Source organism: Penaeus vannamei, chromosome 16 (assembly GCF_042767895.1).
Source record: "Penaeus vannamei isolate JL-2024 chromosome 16, ASM4276789v1, whole genome shotgun sequence".
NCBI classification, from domain to species: Eukaryota; Metazoa; Arthropoda; class Malacostraca; order Decapoda; family Penaeidae; genus Penaeus; species Penaeus vannamei.
The window spans coordinates 8,345,691-8,365,901 of NC_091564.1; the positions used below are offsets into that span (position 1 = coordinate 8,345,691).

Genomic DNA, 20,211 nt, shown 5'->3' on the forward strand with positions numbered 1-20,211 from the left:
ACTCTTTCTCTGGTTAACGTTTGTCTACACTATACTTGAATTTAGAGAAACACCATTGATTTATATTTTACATACATAAAAGTTGCATATGCGAAGAATAGACTATGATAGTGACATCCAAGTGGTGAAAGCTAGAAATCAAGATATTCCATCAGTTATTCATGTAAGCGGAAGACATGGTTTTGTCCTGTGCAATGGCTCGCTTAAAGCATTGAATTACAGAAAAAATAAAAAAGGGAAATGAACATACATATATGGCTGAAGCAGAGGGTTTTAAGCGATATTCATATAATTTCGAAGACCTCTGGAAATCAGGTGGTAGAAATTGACCAACGAACCGAACCTTAAGGGGGGAACAATGTCGGTGCTGAATGCAGTTATTGTTAGAGATTTAACTACAGTAACTTGTATTTTATTTTTCTTTGGGTAATATTTGCTCTTTTTTCAAGCACTCCCTGTATAACGAAAGCTAAATTGAACACTTCAACTTTAGTACATGATGCAAAAGAATAAACCGGAATCGAACAACAAACCATTTCACTGTCATGCTCGGTACTTCAATAACCTTAAGAACTCGCCATCATTCTCCTTCCTCTAGCATTGTACTTTATACTTCATGCAGCCAGAATCACAATACAGCGCTGTTTTTCTCTCGTATTCCTGTCAAAGTAATGCAACCGGTTGAAATTCACACGTGCATGATATACAATATTGATAAATTTGTGAAATAGATGCCAAGAGAATAATAACCTTTTGATGGAAGACACGTCGCACGTGGTTAGTGAAAATAGAACAGAATGAATATAATGTATCAACCTTCATTTGCGATCGAACCATTATTGTCGATATAAAGACAAAGAATTTCATGAACAGCCAATTTATTCTTTATTCTGAATGAAAAATTTACTCTAAAGTACATAATGAAAGTAACACTTTGATAACCTGTCACCTTATCCCTTAAAAAACGCATGGACGTATAATTTCATGTCTTGAATGCTCAATTTATGAAAGTATACTTGGGCATTGAGATTCACATCTTTCCATGTGTTTTTGAAGGAGACAGATAATAAGTGCCTTTATGAATAATCAACAATTAGATATTTTATCGATTTAATATATGGACACTGATGGTGTTTCCAGCACTCTTATCTTTACATATTAAAATTATAATATCCCTCTTTAGCAGTGTAAAATCAATAGGATGTGGGGCGAGTTTGCGATAGGAGTCTAAACAATATTTTCTCATGCAATTTTTGTTCACCCCCTTCTACACTATGTTATAGCCATAGAAAACGGGAGTTGACGAGAGAGTCCACTGTTAAACCGAACTGCATCTAAGATGAAAGTCGCACTGCGTATATTTTGATACGAAACGCAAAAACTCCTGTCTGTAGCATCCGTAGCTGGCGAGAGGAAACCCGGAATACAGCATCCTGGTCTGCTGGTAGATCTGAAAGATCGGGAAGCTTGTCAGGTTGAAAGAGATGGTAGCAAAGGAGATGAGTTCCTGACCTCATTTCTATATCTTTAAATTGGCTTTCATAGATGTATTTGACAATTTTGTTGGACTGAAGAATAGATTGAATTATTTATTCAATTAGCTAAATCTCAGTGCACATAAGTACATTAGTTGGTAAGACTCACATTAATAAGTAGGTCACCAGGAAGTGACCGTTACATATTTAGGGCAATTACGTAATTAGGTTGTAATTACATGGCCTAAATAACATCTGGTAATTACATGTAAAATGAGAACAGGTGTTATGTAAGGTACATAAAATTGTAACGTTCATGACCGCTACTACAGGTAGATAATGACCTGACAGCGACCCCCTTACCTAGGAAACAACCGACTTTTTAATTTCTACTCAGGTAATAGACCTCTTATATAGAGTAATTACAGCACATGTCACTTGAAAATGGAACTCCTCATGGAGGGGTTCTTATTCCAGCCCTGTTTAATACCCTCATGTCCAACATACTCGACATTCACCTGCCAGAGGGATGCAAGATCATCTCTTATGCAGATGACTTGGCAATCATAACCTCTGGCAATCACTGCCTTACTAGAACTCAGCGTTGTCTGAACCTGGTGTCTGAAGAGTGTTGTAGGACGGGTCTAAAAATATCAGCAGCAAAATCCTAAGCAATGGCTCTGAGAACTAATGTCAGAAACAAAAAACTCACTATACAGGGTATGGATCTGGAATGGGTGAAGGACTATCTATACCTTGGTGTATGGATAGGACACACTCAAAAAGGAGATCCAATACCTGCTTGACAGAACCAAGGAGAGACTATCAGTCATCACAGGGAGACACAGGAGTAGGACACAAAGTACTAAGATCATTCTATGTACATGCTGTCCGTCCTATTATTGACTATGCATCTGTCGCCCTCATTGCTTCCAGTACAACATTAAAAGAAAAACTGGAAACAATACAAAACGAAGCAGCCAGGATAATTCTAGGTGCACCTAAGTGGACAAAGGTCATCAACCTCCTCATGGAAGCTGATTTACCGTCCATGGACACCAGAATTGATCTAATGGCAGCACAGTTCCTTTCCAAGGTCCTGCAGGCACCCACAAACTCCTATCTAAGACAAAGAGTTCTCAGACGCCTACAAGATTACCAGTTGTTTGCGGACAATTCCTGGCTCACATACAGCCAGAGTTTTGATACGCTTTCAGCTAAAAGATTCATTGCTTGCCAAGGGTATGGACTCCCCTCACCCTGATTACAAAGAACCCCCGACGTGGGCAAACGAAATGATCGAATTCTCAATTCGAAATCTCACAATGAGTAGAGATCAATATTCAATGCCTAGCCTAAAGGCACAAGCACAAAGGGTCATTGATCAAATAACTCCGCCGGGTAGTATAACATACTACACGGACGGATCCGTGGATCCAGTAAACCATACTGCAGGCGCCAGCCTTGCAACAAAGGATACCACAGCATCCATTAGGGTCACAGACAATGCCTCAATGCTTCAGGCTGAAACGGTTGCGATCCTGGAAGCACTGACACGCGTCCCTGAGGGGAAGACACGTCATTCATACAGGTTCAAGAGCAACTATTGACAGCTTACAGCATAGCATGCCCCAGATAACATCTACCTCTTGATAATAGTACTAAACATAGCCCAAAGAATCCTTAGTCAAGGTAGAAGAATCATCATAAACTGGGTCCCAAGCCACATAGGCATACAAGGGAACGAGCTTGCTGATAAACTAGCTGAAAAGGGCAGGGGTATGCCCCCATCCTCCATGATCGTTAAACCCAGCCGAAGGGGACTAAGCCAAGGTTCCAAAGCTGCAGCGTGTGCGGTCCTCCGGGGAGCACATAGAGAAAACATCACAAAATCGCTCGCTGCCAAGTGGTACTCAGATGCTTCAGTCTATGAGCCACTGGCCCTTCCTCCAAACACAAAGAGCTACCGAAGTCATACTATTCAGACTAAGACTAGGTTACCAATGCGCTTGGCAAATTATTGACAATGAGACTGCCAGGTTATGCAAACACTGCGGCGAGCCTAACGCCACCCTGTTACATTACTTGCAGAATTGTGTACACACACAATTTCTGAGGCAGGGACCACCCACCACAGCCGCCGGGCTGGTAAAAAGGGTGTGCAACATGCTTTCCCCGTGGCAGCTGGATCGCTTGCTTGCAATCCAGCCACCGCGATAAGCATGCAGTTCAAAGAAAACATCCGAGTTAATGAGAAATAGTTAACACAGGCCGGGCCACTCCAGAGTAAAGGCCCGGGCGAAGCATGACTTCGCAAATCTAACTGAACTGAACTGTTGGAAAAGGTAACCCAAGACAAACGTTGACAGATAGCTAATACACCGCTGAAAACAAGCCACCTGCTTTAGAACTACACAACTTTCTAAGTAATAAACGGGTAACTGACCGCTCGCATAGAATAACTATAGGATGAGGGTGTCAGTAATCATCCAGTTCTTCCCACAACCCCTCTCCTCCAATTTCCCTGCCAACTAAACTCGCATCATATGTCCTTACAGACATGACTTGGAATATTACACACCATTTAAATACCTTTGTGAAATGCAGTCGCCTGCAATAGTAGATACTCAAAGGTAGATATGAAACACCATTACAATATATCAAAAGTACAAAATCGATGCCTGCATTTACCTCTAAACACGTGCAGAAAAAGATGCGTTGGAACTCTTCTTAACACCACCCAGATAGGATATAATGCGAGGCTTTTCAGCACATATATCAGTCGAGAATATCGAATGCACGACCATGAGCGAAAACGACGAACTTTTCGACAGCGCATCTTCGCGCGTTAGCACCAGCAGCAGCAGCGGTGTCGCCGACGTGGTTGGTGATAATGCGTCAACACTCGCTCTCGCGACCGAACTGCAAAAAGAAATTATACGATTTTACAGTACGCAATACAAACATATTATCGTATCGTTGTGCCGACGAAAAGTGGAAGACTTGAGCCACGCATCGCAAGAAGAAACCATTCGCGCCATTGGTAAATATCGCAGACTTGCTTGTCTGTACAATCGACAGACTATCGGTTTTAAAATGGGTTACTGACTAAACTGCGCAGGTGAAAACATGTATGGGGGGCGGGGGACTGTGTTTCCCATATTAAGCGGGGTTGGAAGAGCTGAGGGAATGCACTACTTCGACAGACTGTGGTATGTGAACGCGCAAAAATGTCTCAACAAACGACTTTGAGGATGAGAGGGGAGGAGAGAGAAAGGAGCCTTGAAATTTCGATGGATGCAGCTATCAACAGTGAACACAAGCCCAGCCGTATGTATCCTCTGGTGGTGCGCCAGGACGCTATTATTCGTCAGGGCCTGAGTAAGGAAACTGCAGTTTGTGTTGTAGCCAATGCGTGTGGAAATACAGCTTACGCAACCTCCGGCGTGCTGGAAAGAGAGTACGCAGACGCTGATATCTGCAGATGTCGAAGGCGAAGGTTTTCTACCTCAAGAGCAATTACAGCTAATCGCGACCGCACGGGAACCATTGCCGTGAGGAGCGGTGATGTGGGACCTACAATTATCTGATTGCTCATTTTGGACCCGGTAAATTGTTGAACAATGAAATCGCCATGAAACAATTAAGATCCAGCACACAGACATTACGTGTGCGGGTTAACAAGTGATAAGTTGGACGATCGCCTGAAAAAGTTGGATGAATGTCTTGGCTTTTTGTTTACAGCTGAAAGATATGAATATTAGTGAAATTTTATTTCCTGTTGAAGGTGGTGGTAGTTGGTGTAATTCATACGTTGTGCCCATTCAAAATTTTGCCATGCGCTGCATGCCTCTAAAAATTCCTATTGTGTTAATAAACCAGAATTCGCGCATTCAACCGGAGTCGGACATCTGTAATGTGCAGCACCCGCGCCGTTCGTCGGGGGATGAAGCTGTTGGACGATCGCCTGAAAAAGCTGGATGAATGTCTTGGCTTTTTGTTTACACAGTTGAAAGATATGAACATTTGTGACATTTTATTTCCTGTTGAAGGTGGTGGTAGTTGGTGTAATTCATACATTGTGCCCATTCAAAATTTTGCCATGCGCTGCATGCCTCTAAAAATCCCTGTTGTATTAATAAACTGGAACTCGCGCATTCACCTGGAGTCGGACATCTGTAATGCGCGGTACCCAGGCATTACAAGGGGATGAAGTTGAGGACTGCGATACCGATGACGAACACAACAGCAGCAGCAACAGCAGCGTTGGCGAGTGCAGAAGACGATGGTCGTCTGCAGATGGAACTCCAGCAAAGCGCGTGAAGTCGGAAGATGGCAACTAATTGTTCTCCTCTTTATCTGTTATTTGTGATGGTATAATCACCTGCTTCAAATATTTTTTTTATTCTTGGTGGGCGACACACGAGTGATTTATATCGTTAACGAACGCAGGTTAATAACTGATATCAGAGCATAATGAATTGTTATGAGGTGAAAAATATTTGTTTGCAAATTCTCAGGAGAGGGTTTGTTTTACGAGGTTGTTATGCAGCGGATCAATTGCCTGTAAGAAAAAAGCTTGGTGCTTATAATGAGTTCTTTGTAGTTAACATTCTTACATCACGTAACAGACCGTCAATGATGGGACAGCTTTAATTGTGAATGGAAGATCAAGTATTGCCTATTTGGATTCTTATGGAATTTAACCGCATATTTATTCTCCATGGTTACAGGCTTTCATTAATCAAAATTACGAAGTTTTCTCAATATTAGCAAACCTCTGCAGTCTTGATAATTTAACAAGTGGAGCGTATGTTATTTTTGTAATCAACATCAATTCACATGGGGTAGAAAACATTAGTCAAATAATGTGTAGGTATTTTTCGAAGAATGACTTTAGATATGACGATAAAAAGGTAATCAAGTTTTTTTTATTTAGACATTTTAAGATGCCGAGATGGGAACGACTTCTGCGATCGTAATCTTAGAAAAGCAGATTGTCAAAAACTGTATTGCGGGTGAAAGCGTAATTGTCTGTCCTTTCCCGTGATAATTACCAGTTCTTTCACGTGATAATTACCAGTTCTTTCCCGTGATAATTACCAGTTCTTTCCCGTGATAATTACCAGTTCTTTCCCGTGATAATTACCAGTTCTTTCCCGTGGTAATTACCAGTTCTTTCCCGTGATAATTACCAGTTCTTTCCCGTGATAATTACCAGTTCTTTCCCGTGATAATTACCAGTTCTTTCCCGTGATAATTACCAGTTCTTTCCCGTGATAATTACCAGTTCTTTCCCGTGATAATTACCAGTTCTTTCCCGTGATAATTACCAGTTCTTTCCCGTGATAATTACCAGTTCTTTCCCGTGATAATTACCAGTTCTTTCCCGTGATAATTACCAGTTCTTCCCCGTGATAATTACCAGTTCTTTCCCGTGATAATTACCAGTTCTTTCCCGTGATAATTACCAGTTCTTTCCCGTGATAATTACCAGTTCTTTCCCGTGATAATTACCAGTTCTTTCCCGGGATAATTACCAGTTCTTTCCCGGGATAATTACCAGTTCTTTCCCGGGATAATTACCAGTTCTTTCCCGTGATAATTACCAGTTCTTTCCCGTGATAATTACCAGTTCTTTCCCGTGATAATTACCAGTTCTTTCCCGTGATAATTACCAGTTCTTTCCCGTGATAATTACCAGTTCTTTCCCGTGATAATTACCAGTTCTTTCCCGTGATAATTACCAGTTCTTTCCCGTGATAATTACCAGTTCTTTCCCGTGATAATTACCAGTTCTTTCCCGTGATAATTACCAGTTCTTTCCCGTGATAATTACCAGTTCTTTCCCGGGATAATTACCAGTTCTTTCCTCGGTTATCCGTTTTTTCCCCACACCTCGATTTATTACAAGTTTTTTTCCTGGTTGAGAGGGGGACCAGGAATAGATGCGACCGTTGTATAAAAACCGGCTGAATCGCACAATACCCATGCTCTGCTTTTCTCGAAGCAAGAAAAACTACCATGAATTCTCTCATCTGAGAATGCTTTGCTGTCTTACTGTTTATCTTTATATTATTTTAAAACTGATTATTTCTATTGCCTGCGATATTCGTATATACCATGATAACCTCCATTGTTTGTGTTTCTCTATTTTCCGAGGAAAAATTGTCAACGGCTAGCGGTGAGTATATTCTGAACATATGATATTAGTTGTTTCACCATTAAAATTAAACTATTTTTATGACATGTGATCTCTAATATTCATGACAACTATTAGTTTCTGTGTTAACCGAGACTATATTCTGAACACGTTCTGATACTATTTGCATCATTATAACTAAACTATTTCAGGGTATACAATGTCTTTTATTTATAAGTATTAGTTTTTGAGGTTCTAATGTTCCTTTCTTTGTGTTGCAGCTCTGAATCAGACCAGGGGGTTTGTTTAATTTTTGCCAGCGACGAGCCGGGCGTGCAGGTGATATCCGGGAACCCGCCCACCTCGTCTCCTATTGCCGTGGACGAACCAGGCGTGCAGGTGGAACCCGGGAACTCGCTCCCCTCGGCCGTGGAAGACGTGCGTTCTCCAACCCCTGTCAAGAACGTTCAAATAAGCCAGCCCGCACCACCAAGGAAACGTTCTCGTGAAGAGAGCCCGGCACGGCTTGCCTCCCCGTTCGTCCGATCGTCGAACCGCCTGGGGGTTGGGTCGTTTGTCGGCCCGAGGGCGTCACCAATGCCTCGGTACAGCCAGGGGTCTCCTGTGGCGTCCACCATCAAGTGGAGCAGCGAGACATCCCCGAAGTATTTACAGCAGTCCCCTGCAACACCGCATGCCATGCGTGAACATGCCATCTCCGATATACGACCCGACTGCGAGAACCCCACAAACACCAAGGTCCTCGCATCCTCCTCCATTGAAGAGGTTTAAGCCTAGGAAGCTCTCACTCTCATTTTGGAATAAGGGTCTGGCCCAAAACATGGAAAATCTGCCGCCTGTGGATGAAATATCCCAGGCTGTTGATGTCAACTTTTTTTTTTTTATTAGCATAAAGAAAAAAAAAAAAAAAAAAAATTGGTTTTCATAATCCTTTATGACAGTGTATGATATCTACTATTACACAACTACTATTCTATCTGAATTTCACAGAGGCTGTATCTGTTATTACATATTCACTATTCTACCTGTGGCATGTACCTTATTGCATAACACCTGTTCTCATTCCACAACGTGTAATTCCCAGATGTTGTTATTTAGGCCACGTAATTACATAACCTAATTACGCAATTTGCGTAATTGTGTAATTACCCTAATTATATAACGGTCACTTCCTGATGAGCTATTTTTGTAACGGTCGCTTCCTGGTGACCTATTTGTTGATGTGAGTCCGTCCTCCTTCTTACATGTGCATACACATTCAACACAAATCCATAAAAAAAAAATAAAAAATCACCCATATCCCCATACCCCCCCTCCCCAAGTCCCGTCCAAGGGAGTACCTAACCAATTTTATTCGTTTACTGACACCCTAATCACGTTTCCCCTTATTTGCCAAATACAGAAAGGAATTAGTGTACAATGGTGTTTCGGAGTGTGATACCCCTCACCCCCTTCTGTAGGACCCAATCCCTGCGATATTGCCTATCTATGGAGATAATTGGCTGGTCTTGTTCGGATTACATACTGTTATGGGAATTACAATGTTCGTATCAGAATATACAAATGCCTATGTTCCTAACTACTACTGGCCGATTGCCCTTACAACCTGCGTCCAATTTCCCAATACTCACCAAGACCCCCCCCCCCCTTTGCCACTTCCCCACAACCCTTGCCAATACCCCACAACCAACACTTGCCACTACCTACAATTTGCCCACAATCCTGCCACTACAACGCTCGCCCCCCATCCTCTCTCCCACAATCCACGTCCTTCCCCCACCTCTCCACACCTCCCCACACCCCTTTTCCCACCTCCTCCCTTTCTACAGGGGGAAGGGGTGGGCCTCATCCCCTTCCCCTCTCCTACAACTCGCAAACCATCCCGCCACCTCACCACAACAGCCGGCCCCCTCTCTCCAACACTCCACAACGCTCGCCTCTCACCTCCCCCCATGCCATCCCTCCATTCCTCCACCTCCCCTTCCCCTCTCCCCATCACAACCCTCGCCCTCAATCCTCCCCTCCATTTCTCCACCCTCTCCCCTTTCCCCTCTCCACCCCTCCCCTCCCCTTTATCCTCTTCCTCCTCCTCCCCATTCCCCTCTCCACCCTTACCCTTTCCCCCCTTCCACCCCTCCCCTTTCCCCTCTTCCTCCCCTCCCCTTTCCCCTCTCCACCCCTCCCCTTTCCCCCCTTCCTCCCCTCCCCTTTCCCCCCCTTCCTCTCCACCCCGTCCCCCACTCACCAAGACCATCCCGACCGCGACGTCCCCCTCGTTGAGCATCGTCTGCGCCGTCGGCTTCCGCTCCCCTCGCTTCTTCCTCTTCGGCCTGGGTCTCGAGAGGTCGTACTTGACGAAGGCCAAGGACGGCTCGCTCGGACTCTGCAGGCAAGGGCGGAGGCCGGGGATGCTCTGGGCGGCGTAGACAGCCTCCAGGAGGGACTCGCCCCCGACCACCACTGAGGCTTGGCTGCGGGAGAGAGGAGGGTGAAGGGTAGGAGCGAGGGAGGGGAGGGAGAAGGGTTAGGAGGGAGGGAGGGGAGGGAGAAGGGTTAGGAGGGAGGGGAGGGAGAGGAAGGAAAAGGGTAGGAGGGAAGGGAGAGGGAGAAGGGTAGGAGGGAGGGGAGGGAGAAGGGTGGAAGGGTGGGAAGGAGGGGAGGGAGAAGGGTGGGAGGGAGGGAGGGAGAGAGGAGGGAGAAGGGAGGGAGGAGGGAGAAGGGTAGGAGGGAGGGGAGGGAGAAGGGTGGGAGAGAGGGGGGAGGGAGAAGGGTAGGAGGGAAGGGGGAGGGAGAAGGGTGAGAGGAGGGAAGGGGGAGGGAGAAGGGTGAGAGGAGGGAGGGGAGGAAGAAGGGTGAGAGGAGGGAGGGGAGGAAGAAGGGTGAAGGAGGAAGGGGAGGAAGAAGGGTGAAGGAGGAAGGGGAGGAAGAAGGGTGAAGGAGGAAGGGGAGGAAGAAGGGTGAGAGGAGGGAGAGAGGGAGAAGATTAGGAGGGAGGGGAGGGAGAAGGGTAGGAGGGAGGGGAGGGAAGGGAGAAGGGTAGGAGAGAGGGGAGGGAAGGGAGAAGGGTAGGAGGGAGGGGAGGGAGAAGGGTAGGAGCGAGGGAGGGAAGGGAAAAGGGTAGGAGGGAGGGGAAGGAGAAGATTAGGAGGGAGGGGAGGGAGAAGGGTGGGAAGGAGGGAAGGAAGGAATTGAACACCGTCTCAAATTAATACAACTTAATATCAGTTGATTAGCTGGACCTTCTGAAACGCTTTACTTTGAGTGGCGTGTTAAAGTAAACGTACAAGATGATACAGACCTTCTGATTTTACATAAATTTTCACATTTCTCCTTTTTTTTCATACAAAATAAAATGTGTTCGAAAGTAATGATTGTGCCTTGCTCTTACTGTATACGCTTCTCGTCGTAATTCCCGCAAAATGACACGATAAAGGACTATTTTTATTGATAATCGTGTTATTGAAATACACATCATTCACATTTTGTTGTTCAGTTTACGTCACCTGTTCCTAAAGTAGCAATAGCATTAGAATAGTTATATCCACAACAATAATATATGAAAATTACATTGACCACATTAATGTAACGAAGATAAAGAAGTACACTGAAAACTCCGCAATAAAAATGGAAATAAGATAGAATCCCAACTCGGCGTAAACAATTCCATCGTAATGAACTAGCAGCAGTCAGAGCGCATACCTCCGCCAAGGTAAAAGGGTTAATGATACCATAGAAATATTCCCACTTTAAGAATTACATTAAAATTATTTCTTTCTCAAGTTCACTGGTGACGTCGATAAACATAACCTAATTGGCGGAGGTAATAAAGGTAATAATGATAGTTACACCTACTGCCTTGGCAATAGATATAACTATTACCATCAGTTACCCTGCAATAGGGGTAACTGATGCAGTGATTAAAAAAAAATCCTGAACCCAGACTATTTATCTGGGCGAAGATACACCTGGTAAAAAAAAAATAAAAAAAAAATAAAATAAAATAAATAAATAAAAAAAAAACTGAATAACTTTATCCTGCTACCGAACAAACTACTAATCCACGCTGCCAAGACACACCCTCCTTGGCGGAGATAATGAACGCAAACGAACCTGCTGGAGTTGGTGTCAGTGACCACGATGACGACGAAGCGGTGGGGCGGCGTGAGGGCCAGCAGGGGGCGCAGCTCCCCCTCGCCGACGGTGGGCATGAGCAGGGGGGAGCACAGGCACCGCCTCCAGTAGGGGCGCGACGCCAGGCGACGACGCACGGCCGCCACGGGGGGAGGGGGGCGCACGCCCGCACGCCCGCCCCTTGGGGGGAGGGAAGCATAGGGAAGTGGATAAGTGAACTGGTAAATAGATAAACTGATAGATATGTGAACGGATATAATAGTAAGTGTTACGATTAGAGAATGTAGAGGAGAGAAAACTTGAGGAGAACGCGAGCATAAAAAAACGGATAAAAGACCGGGAAGCGAAGGGAAAAGGATGAAACGCATGCCATACATAGATGAAAGGATATACAACAAACAAAATAAAGACAAGGAGAAACACTATAGCAACACTGAACTGACTTTCGTAATTACCTGAACCAATGAACAAGAATACTTATATACTCGGAAACAAATAGGCAGTTAAAATTAATGGAAACGGCATAAACGGAATAGATTTTTAAAACTAAGAGACGCACCTGCCATCTGCCCTCTGATGGCTGGCGAACAGCTGGTTCAGTACGGTTGGACACGCAACCACCTGGTCGTCACCTGCACCATCTGTCGCCTCTGCCACGCGCGTTTCACCAGCTGCCTCTATTTCCTCTCTGGAGAAAGGAGGGGTGGGAGGAGTGAAAAGAAAGTAGAAAGGAAAAAAAGAGGAAAGGAGAAGGGAACGGGAAAGGAAAAGGAAAGAGTGGAACGAAGGAAGAAAAAAGGAAAAGTGGGAAAGGGGAATTTAACAGGGGAAGAGGGAAGGTAGAGAGGAAGGAGGAGGAGGATGACAGAGGATAGAACGCGAGAACGGGGAGACAGAAAAAGAGTGAGAAGCGGGAAGAGGAGAATAGAGGAAGGAGAGGGTGAGAAAAATGGTAAGAGGAGAGAAGAGGGAGAAAAAGGGAAGGGAAAGATAGATGAGTGAACAGACAGATCCAAGAAAACACACATAGTTGACAGCATGTCGTAAATATTTGAAGTTACTCAAACATTCAATACACAACCCCTAGAGTTAAAACAAACGTGAAATCTAAAAAAAAAAAAGAAAAAAAAAAGAAAAAAAAAAAGTTCTTAAATAGTATCATAATGCACACCTACCAAGATATTAAAATAAGTTGATATATCAATGTTTTCACATGATTACACTTTAAACACACACCGACGCACCTGCATAACCTCTTTATGGGGCTAATCTTGACCGAGATCTGTGGAGTATCCAGGAACGTGACCTCTGCTGCGGTGGACATCGTGCGAGGTCATGTCAGGTCAAATGTGCTCAGAAAATACAGAGGTGCCTTTCGTTAAGAGTGACCTGGAAAATGATATTCTTAAACATACGCATAGCCAGACATAAACATTACTCACAATCAGTGTTCACTCATATCTCTATCTTTCCCTTCCCTTTTTCTCCCTCTTCTCTCCTCTTACCATTTTTCTCACCCTCTCCTTCCTCTATTCTCCTCTTCCCACTTCTCACTCTTTTTCTGTCTCCCCGTTCTCGCGCTCTATCCTCTATCCTCCTTCTCCTTCCTCTCTACCTTCCTTCTTTCCCTCAACTCTCTCTCCCTTCCACTCTATCTCTCCCTCTCTCCCTCCCTCTCTATCTCTCTCTCCCTCCCTCTCTATCTCTCCCTCCCACTCTATCTCTCCCTCCCTCTCTATTTCTCCCTCCCTCTCTATCTCTCTCTCTCTCTCCCTCTCCCTCTCACACACACACAACACAGTTACAAATTGTCACGCATATAGACGCACACAATGGCGCGCGCACGTAAGGGCCTTTAGACATGCCACTTTCTACATTAGATAAAAAGGTTTGCATCTAACGGCCGGTCATTTGTCTTCCTGTTGCTAGCTCCGTTGAGGTGGAAGGGAGCAGCAGCATTGGCGAAATTTAATTAATGTATTCATTTAGATGTAACTGAATGGATTCTAAACTGTCGAGGTTTCTCCACTGCAGATGAGACTATTTAGTTTATTTTTATTCTTACTTTTCTTTCTTTCTTTCTCTCTCTTCTACCTCTTTTATCATGATTATTTTTATTGCTTTTGTCTTCCCATTTTTTAATATTTTTTTGTCTTCTCATTCTTTCATCATAATTATTTTTCTTCTGTTGCTTTTGTTCTATCTTGCTCACATTCTCTCTCTCTCTCTCTCCTTTATCCACTACCGTCTCTTCGTCCTTCTCTCTTTTATTCATCTCTCCCCCTCTCCCTTTAAAACGCCATAATCTTATATGCTCTAGGATTAGCCTGCCAAAACTCCTTCCAACATGAAATCATATATATATATATATTATATATATATAATAATAAAAGAACAGCTTAACGCGACGCCATGCCTGCAAAACTGTGATATTTATTACTGCAGAAGAGCGCTGACTCTTAATTTTTCTTCTTACATTTCGCGCTGTTAATGCTGATAATTGGCTTTGTGTTTTTACGTGACATAAAACTAGGGCATGGTGGCTTGAGACTGTTTGTTAATGGAGTCAGACATGGGCCTCTGTACTCGTTCTCTCTCGTTCTCTCTCGCTCTCTCTCGTTCTCTCTTGCTCTCTCTCGCTCTTTCTCGTTCTCTTGCTGCCTCTTGCTCTCTCTCGTTCTCTGTCTTTCTCTCGTTCTTTCTCGTTCTCTTTCTTTCTAGTTCTCTTGCTGTCTCTCGTTCTCTTTCTTTCTCTCGTTCTCTCTTGCTCTCTCTCGTTCTCTCTTGCTCTCTCTCGTTCTCTCTCATTCTCTCTTGCTCTCTTTCGTTCTCTCTTGCTCTCTTTCGTTCTCTCTTGCTCTCTCTCGTTCTCTTGCTCTCTCTCGCTCTCTCTTGCTCTCTCTCGTTCTCTTGCTCTCTCGTTCTCTCTTGCTTCTCTCTCGTTCTCTCTTGCTCTCTCTCTCGTTCTCTTTTGCTCTCTCTCGTTCTCTCTTGCTCCCTTGTGTTCTCTCTTGCTCTTTCTCGTTCTCTCTTGCTCACTCTCGTTATATCTTGCTCACTCTCTCTCTCTCTTGCTCTTTCTCTCTCTCTCGCTCGCTCTTTCTTTCTCTCGCTGACTACTTTGACTGATGGGCTGGTTGTATAACTGAATTAGTGTTATGATTGACCTCTGTAATTGACTGACCTGTGGCAGTGAACTGGCTGATTGGCTGAACTTCTGTGTCTGAACTGACTGACTGACCTTTTGTGACAGTGGACTGACTAAACACAGACTAATAGACAGACAGACACAGGGAGAGAGAGACAAATTGACAAGAAGTGAGACGGATATAGATAGAAAATAAGGCCAAACAGACGTAGCGAGACTGACGGAGAGAAAGTGAGAGAGAGCGAATGAAAAATGAATGTCGGAAGAAAACGCCAGATTGATGAGTTTACGGCCACGTTAAGACACAGGTCAGGGAAAAAAACAAAGTTGGAAAATAAGTCACGGACACGTTGTCTTCTTGTGAACGAAGGACTATGTAATTAAGCTGATGTGAAGAAGAAACTAATAGTACAAGAGATTGAGGGAAGATTAAGTAAATGGGTTAAAAAGATATGCGATGATTTAAGAAAAGAGTTCTTAGGGTTTGTGCAACAACGTGTTGATAGTAGAATAAACGTATACTCACATACATCCATATACATGCGCAGAAATAGAAACATTTTATTTTTATTTTTATTTTTTTATTTCTCTCTCTCTCTCCCTTATGCATACGTGCATGCAAACATACAGACAAACAGCACACACACATGTACACATTCATGTACATACAGTAAATAAATACACGCATATAGATATGCATACACTTACAATACGTACATAGATATACTCACACATACGTACATAAATATACTCACAGATACGCACATATATATACATACATATACGCCTACACCCACATGTATATGCACATACATAAGGTCATACATATGCATACATATACATAAATATCCATAAATAGTATACATACATATACGTGCATAAACTTACAAACATATACGCACACATACACATCCATAAAATACATGCATGCGGAGTATACATACAAAGACATAACGCGCACACAAATAAAATAAAAGACCTGCACGCCCACCAACACCCAACCAGACCCACGCCCACCAACACCCAACCAGACACACGCCCACCAACACCCAACCAGACACACGCCCACCAACACCCAACCAGACACACGCCCACCAACACCCAACCAGACACACGCCCACCAACACCCCAACCAGACACACGCCCACCAACACCCCAAACAGACACCCACCACCCCAGACACACGCCCACCAACACCCCAACCAGACACACGCCCACCAACACCCCAACCAGACACGCCCACCAACACCCCAAAAAGACACCCACCACCCCAGACACACGCCCACCACCCCAGACACACGCCCACCACCCCACCCAGACACGACACCCTCCAACGCACCGATCACCACCCGACCTCCATCCGGCGCCGACCTCTCTCTCCTGTTGCAGCGTCCGGCGGGGGGCGGAGGAAGCGACTGAGGGCGCGAGGAGCGAGGGGTCCGAGGGTCCGAGGGGAGACGAGCACGCGGAGGGGAAACGTTTGTTGCTCTGGGGTTCGCTCGGATGAAAGGGTGAGCGAAACGTTTTGGTTTTGTTTCGGGTTGTGTGGGGGAACAGGTGGAGAGTGGGGGAGAGGCAAAGGCACTTGTGCATCTATCTATCTATCTATCTATCTATCTATCTATCTATCTATCTATCTATCTATATATATATATATATATATATATATATATATATATATATATATATATATATACACGTGCATGAATATATACACACACACACATGTTTAGACATACATGAATGTATACACACAGATATAGATGGATGCACACGTACATAGATGGATACACACGTACATAGATGGATACACACGTACATAGATGGATACACACGTACATAGATGGATACACACGTACATAGATGGATACTCACGTACATAAATGTATACACATGTACATAAATGTATACACATGTATATATATACTAAAATATACACGCACACGCACGCGCGCACACACACAGATATATACACAAGTACACACAGATATATACACACATGCATGTACAAAGATATATACACACATGCATGTACGAAGATATATACACACATGCATGTACAAAGATATATACACACATATATGCACATAGATGAATACACACGCACCTGTATGCATATACAAACACACACACAAACACACGCACAAACACACACACATACATACACACACACACACATACATACACACATATATTTATGCACAAGCGAATGCATATATACACACACATATACGTAGATAGGCGGATAGGTGGGTAGATGGATGCACAGAAAGCTATAAGGATAGATAGATCCACAAATAGGTAGATAAACAGGTAGACAGAGATTTGTAGGTCTTTTTTCATTTAATTTACCTGTGTGTTTAAGTATGTTACTTCAGATCCTTTCATCGGTCAGTGCTTTCTATATCTTTCTCTCTCGTTCCACCTCGTCCTTCTTTTCTCTCCCTCTTCCTCTCTCTCTCTTTCTCCCTCGCCTTTCTTTTCTTTCCCTTTCTTTCTCTCTTGTCCGTCTCGTTTTTTCTCTCTCCATCTCTCTCTCTCTCTCTCTGTCTCTTTCCCTCTCTCTGTCTCTTTCCCTCTCCCTCTCTCACTCTCTCTCTCTCTCTCTCTCTCTCTCTCTCTCTCTCTCTCTCTCTCTCTCTCTCTCTCTCTCTCTCTCTCTCTCTCTCTCTCTCTCTCCCTCTCTCTCTTTTTCATCTTTCTTTTACACAGCCTGTTCCCGAACTCTTTCGGAAAAGGAAAAATCGGAAGAGGAAAAGGGAAAGATGATTGAAATTGGGAAGATAGAGGATGAATAGAAACGAAAAAAAAAATAAGCAGACGGAAGAATGAAGGGACGACGAGAGGGGAAAAAGGAGAATAAAGAGGAAGAAAATTAGGAATTGGAAGAAAAATAGAAATGTAAGAAGTAGAAGAGGAGGAAGAGAGAAGCAAAAAAAGTCTAGAAAGAAAACACAAGAAAGATGAAGAAAAAACAAAAAGGGGAAAAGGAAATAAAGATGCGGAATTGGATGAATATAGAAAATGGGCAATCCATAAAGAAAGAAAAAAGGAAAAGAAAATCAAGAAAACACAGAAATGAACAGAAAATAGGATGAATTTAAAGAGAAAAGAGAAGGCGGCGGATCACTGGCCTTTTTCGTACTGGCTATTACTACAGAAAGGGTGTCTTAAGTACTGTGTTCTGTAATAAGTTGATTAAAGTTTATACCAAACGTTTTCTGAAGCAGGTATTCAAAAGTCATTATGCCAACATCTTCGTCATCGCCATTATGTCATTATCATCACAATCATCAACAATCAAAAATGATAACCATCATCATCATAATCGTATCATCTTCCCTTCCTTCCTCGTCACCCTCCTTCTCTCCCTTCCTCAACACCCTCCTTCTATCCCTTCCTCATCGCCCTCCTTCTCTTCCTTCCTCATCACCCTCCTCTTCCCTTCTCATCACCCTCCTTCTCTTCCCTCCTCATCACCCTCCTTCTCTCCCTTCCTCATCACCCTCCTTCCCTTCCTTCCTCATCACCCTCCTTCTCTCCCTTCCTCATCACCCTCCTTCTCTCCCTTCCTCATCACCCTCCTTCTCTTCCCTTCTCATCACTCTCCTTCTCTCCCTCTTCCTCCTCCCTCCTCCTTCCTCCTCATCACCCTCCCTCTCTTCCCTTCTCATCACCCTCCTTCTCTTCCATCCTCCTCTCCCTCTTCCTCCTCCCTCCTCCTTCCTCCTCATTTTCACCATCTTCTCTCGCCAAGACAAGATAATCGTGTTACCCAAGTATCTGCAGATTGCCTGTTAATACACTAATATCTTCCTTATCCCATAATCTCTCTTTAGCCCTTATTAACAAGACGGGAAACTTTCACAAGAGTTAGCGTCTTACGTCAGAATCGTCCCTTGGTCTAAGTCTTCGCGCACGACGGCCCTCTCTCCCTTTTTTGCGTCAGTCACTGCAGTGCGGAGCCATAGGGTATGTTGCTGTGCTTATTGTAATTATTGTAGTTACTCTGATGATACTATTGGTATTGTGGTGCTGCCTTTGCGTTGTTGATGATATTAGTATTAGTATTATTAATTATTAGTATTAGGTTATTAGTATTAAGTGTTATTAATGTCGTGGGTTATTAGCATTGGTATGTATTTTTGATAATTTTGTATTGATTTATTCGTTTCTTTGTTCTGTTTTATCTCTTTTCATCTCCCTTTCTCTCTTTCCTTCTTTCTTTCTTTCTTTCCATCTCTATCTTTAATTCTTTCTTTGCTTCCTTCTCTCTCTCTCTCTCTCTCTCTCTCTCTCTCTCTCTCTCTCTCTCTCTCTCTCTCTATATATATATATATATATATATATATATATATATATATATATATATTGTGTGTGTGTCCATACTCTTTGTGTGTTCATCTGTATCCATGTCCACCCCCCCCCCCATTTAATATGTTCCATCCTTTGTCCTCCAACATTCCCTCGTCCTCCGTGACCTGCCTACTCTTCTCTTCCTCTTTCTCTCCTCTTCTTCTCCCCCTCTCCCTTCCCTCTTCCCCCTCCCCCTCTCCCTTCTCTTCTTCCCCTCTCCCTTCCCCCTCGCCCTCTTCCTTCCCTCCTCCCCCTCTCCCTTCCCTCCTCCCCCTCTCCCTTCCCTCCTCCCCCTCCCCCCCTCATCTTCACCCCTTTTGCTCCCTAATCGCTGTCTAATCGAGCTAAGCACTAAAGATCGGTCTTCCGCGAACTAATAACAGTCAGGGTGATCATCGCCCGAGGGCACGCGACTGGCGGGTCTGAATTCACTTGTTAAACGCGCGACTCCCTTCTCCCTTCTCCCTTCTCGCGACTCCCTTCTCCCTTCTCGCGACTCCCTTCTCCCTTCTCGCGACTCCCTTCTCCCTTCTCCCTTCTCGCGACTCCCTTCTCCATTCTCCCTTCTCGCGACTCCCTTCTCCCTTCTCCCTTCTCGCGACTCCCTTCTCCCTTCTCCCTTCTCGCGACTCCCTTCTCCCTTCTCCCTTCTCGCGACTCCCTTCTCCCTTCTCCCTTCTCGCGACTCCCTTCTCCCTTCTCCCTTCTCGCGACTCCCTTCTCGCGACTCCCTTCTCCCTTCTCGCGACTCCCTTCTCCCTTCTCGCGACTCCCTTCTCCCTTCTCCCTTCTCGCGACTCCCTTCTCCCTTCTCCCTTCTCGCGACTCCCTTCTCCCTTCTCGCGACTCCCTTCTCCCTTCTCCCTTCTCCCTTCTCGCGACTCCCTTCTCCCTTCTCCCTTCTCGCGACTCCCTTCTCCCTTCTCGCGACTCCCTTC

At 44.3% G+C, this 20,211-nt stretch overlaps 1 protein-coding gene across 1 annotated transcript; it reads right to left on the reverse strand.

The window, feature by feature from the left end:
- Positions 1 to 1,270: 1,270 nt before the first annotated feature.
- On the reverse strand, positions 1,271 to 13,275 carry LOC138864490 (uncharacterized). Its single transcript, XM_070131632.1, has 5 exons — positions 13,014 to 13,275; positions 12,329 to 12,457; positions 11,749 to 11,949; positions 9,884 to 10,109; positions 1,271 to 1,450 (listed from the first exon to the last, which is right to left on the reverse strand). Exons 1-5 carry the CDS (start codon positions 13,091 to 13,093, stop codon positions 1,319 to 1,321), a joined length of 768 nt encoding a protein of 255 aa, XP_069987733.1. The 5' UTR covers positions 13,094 to 13,275; the 3' UTR covers positions 1,271 to 1,318.
- Positions 13,276 to 20,211: the final 6,936 nt, after the last annotated feature.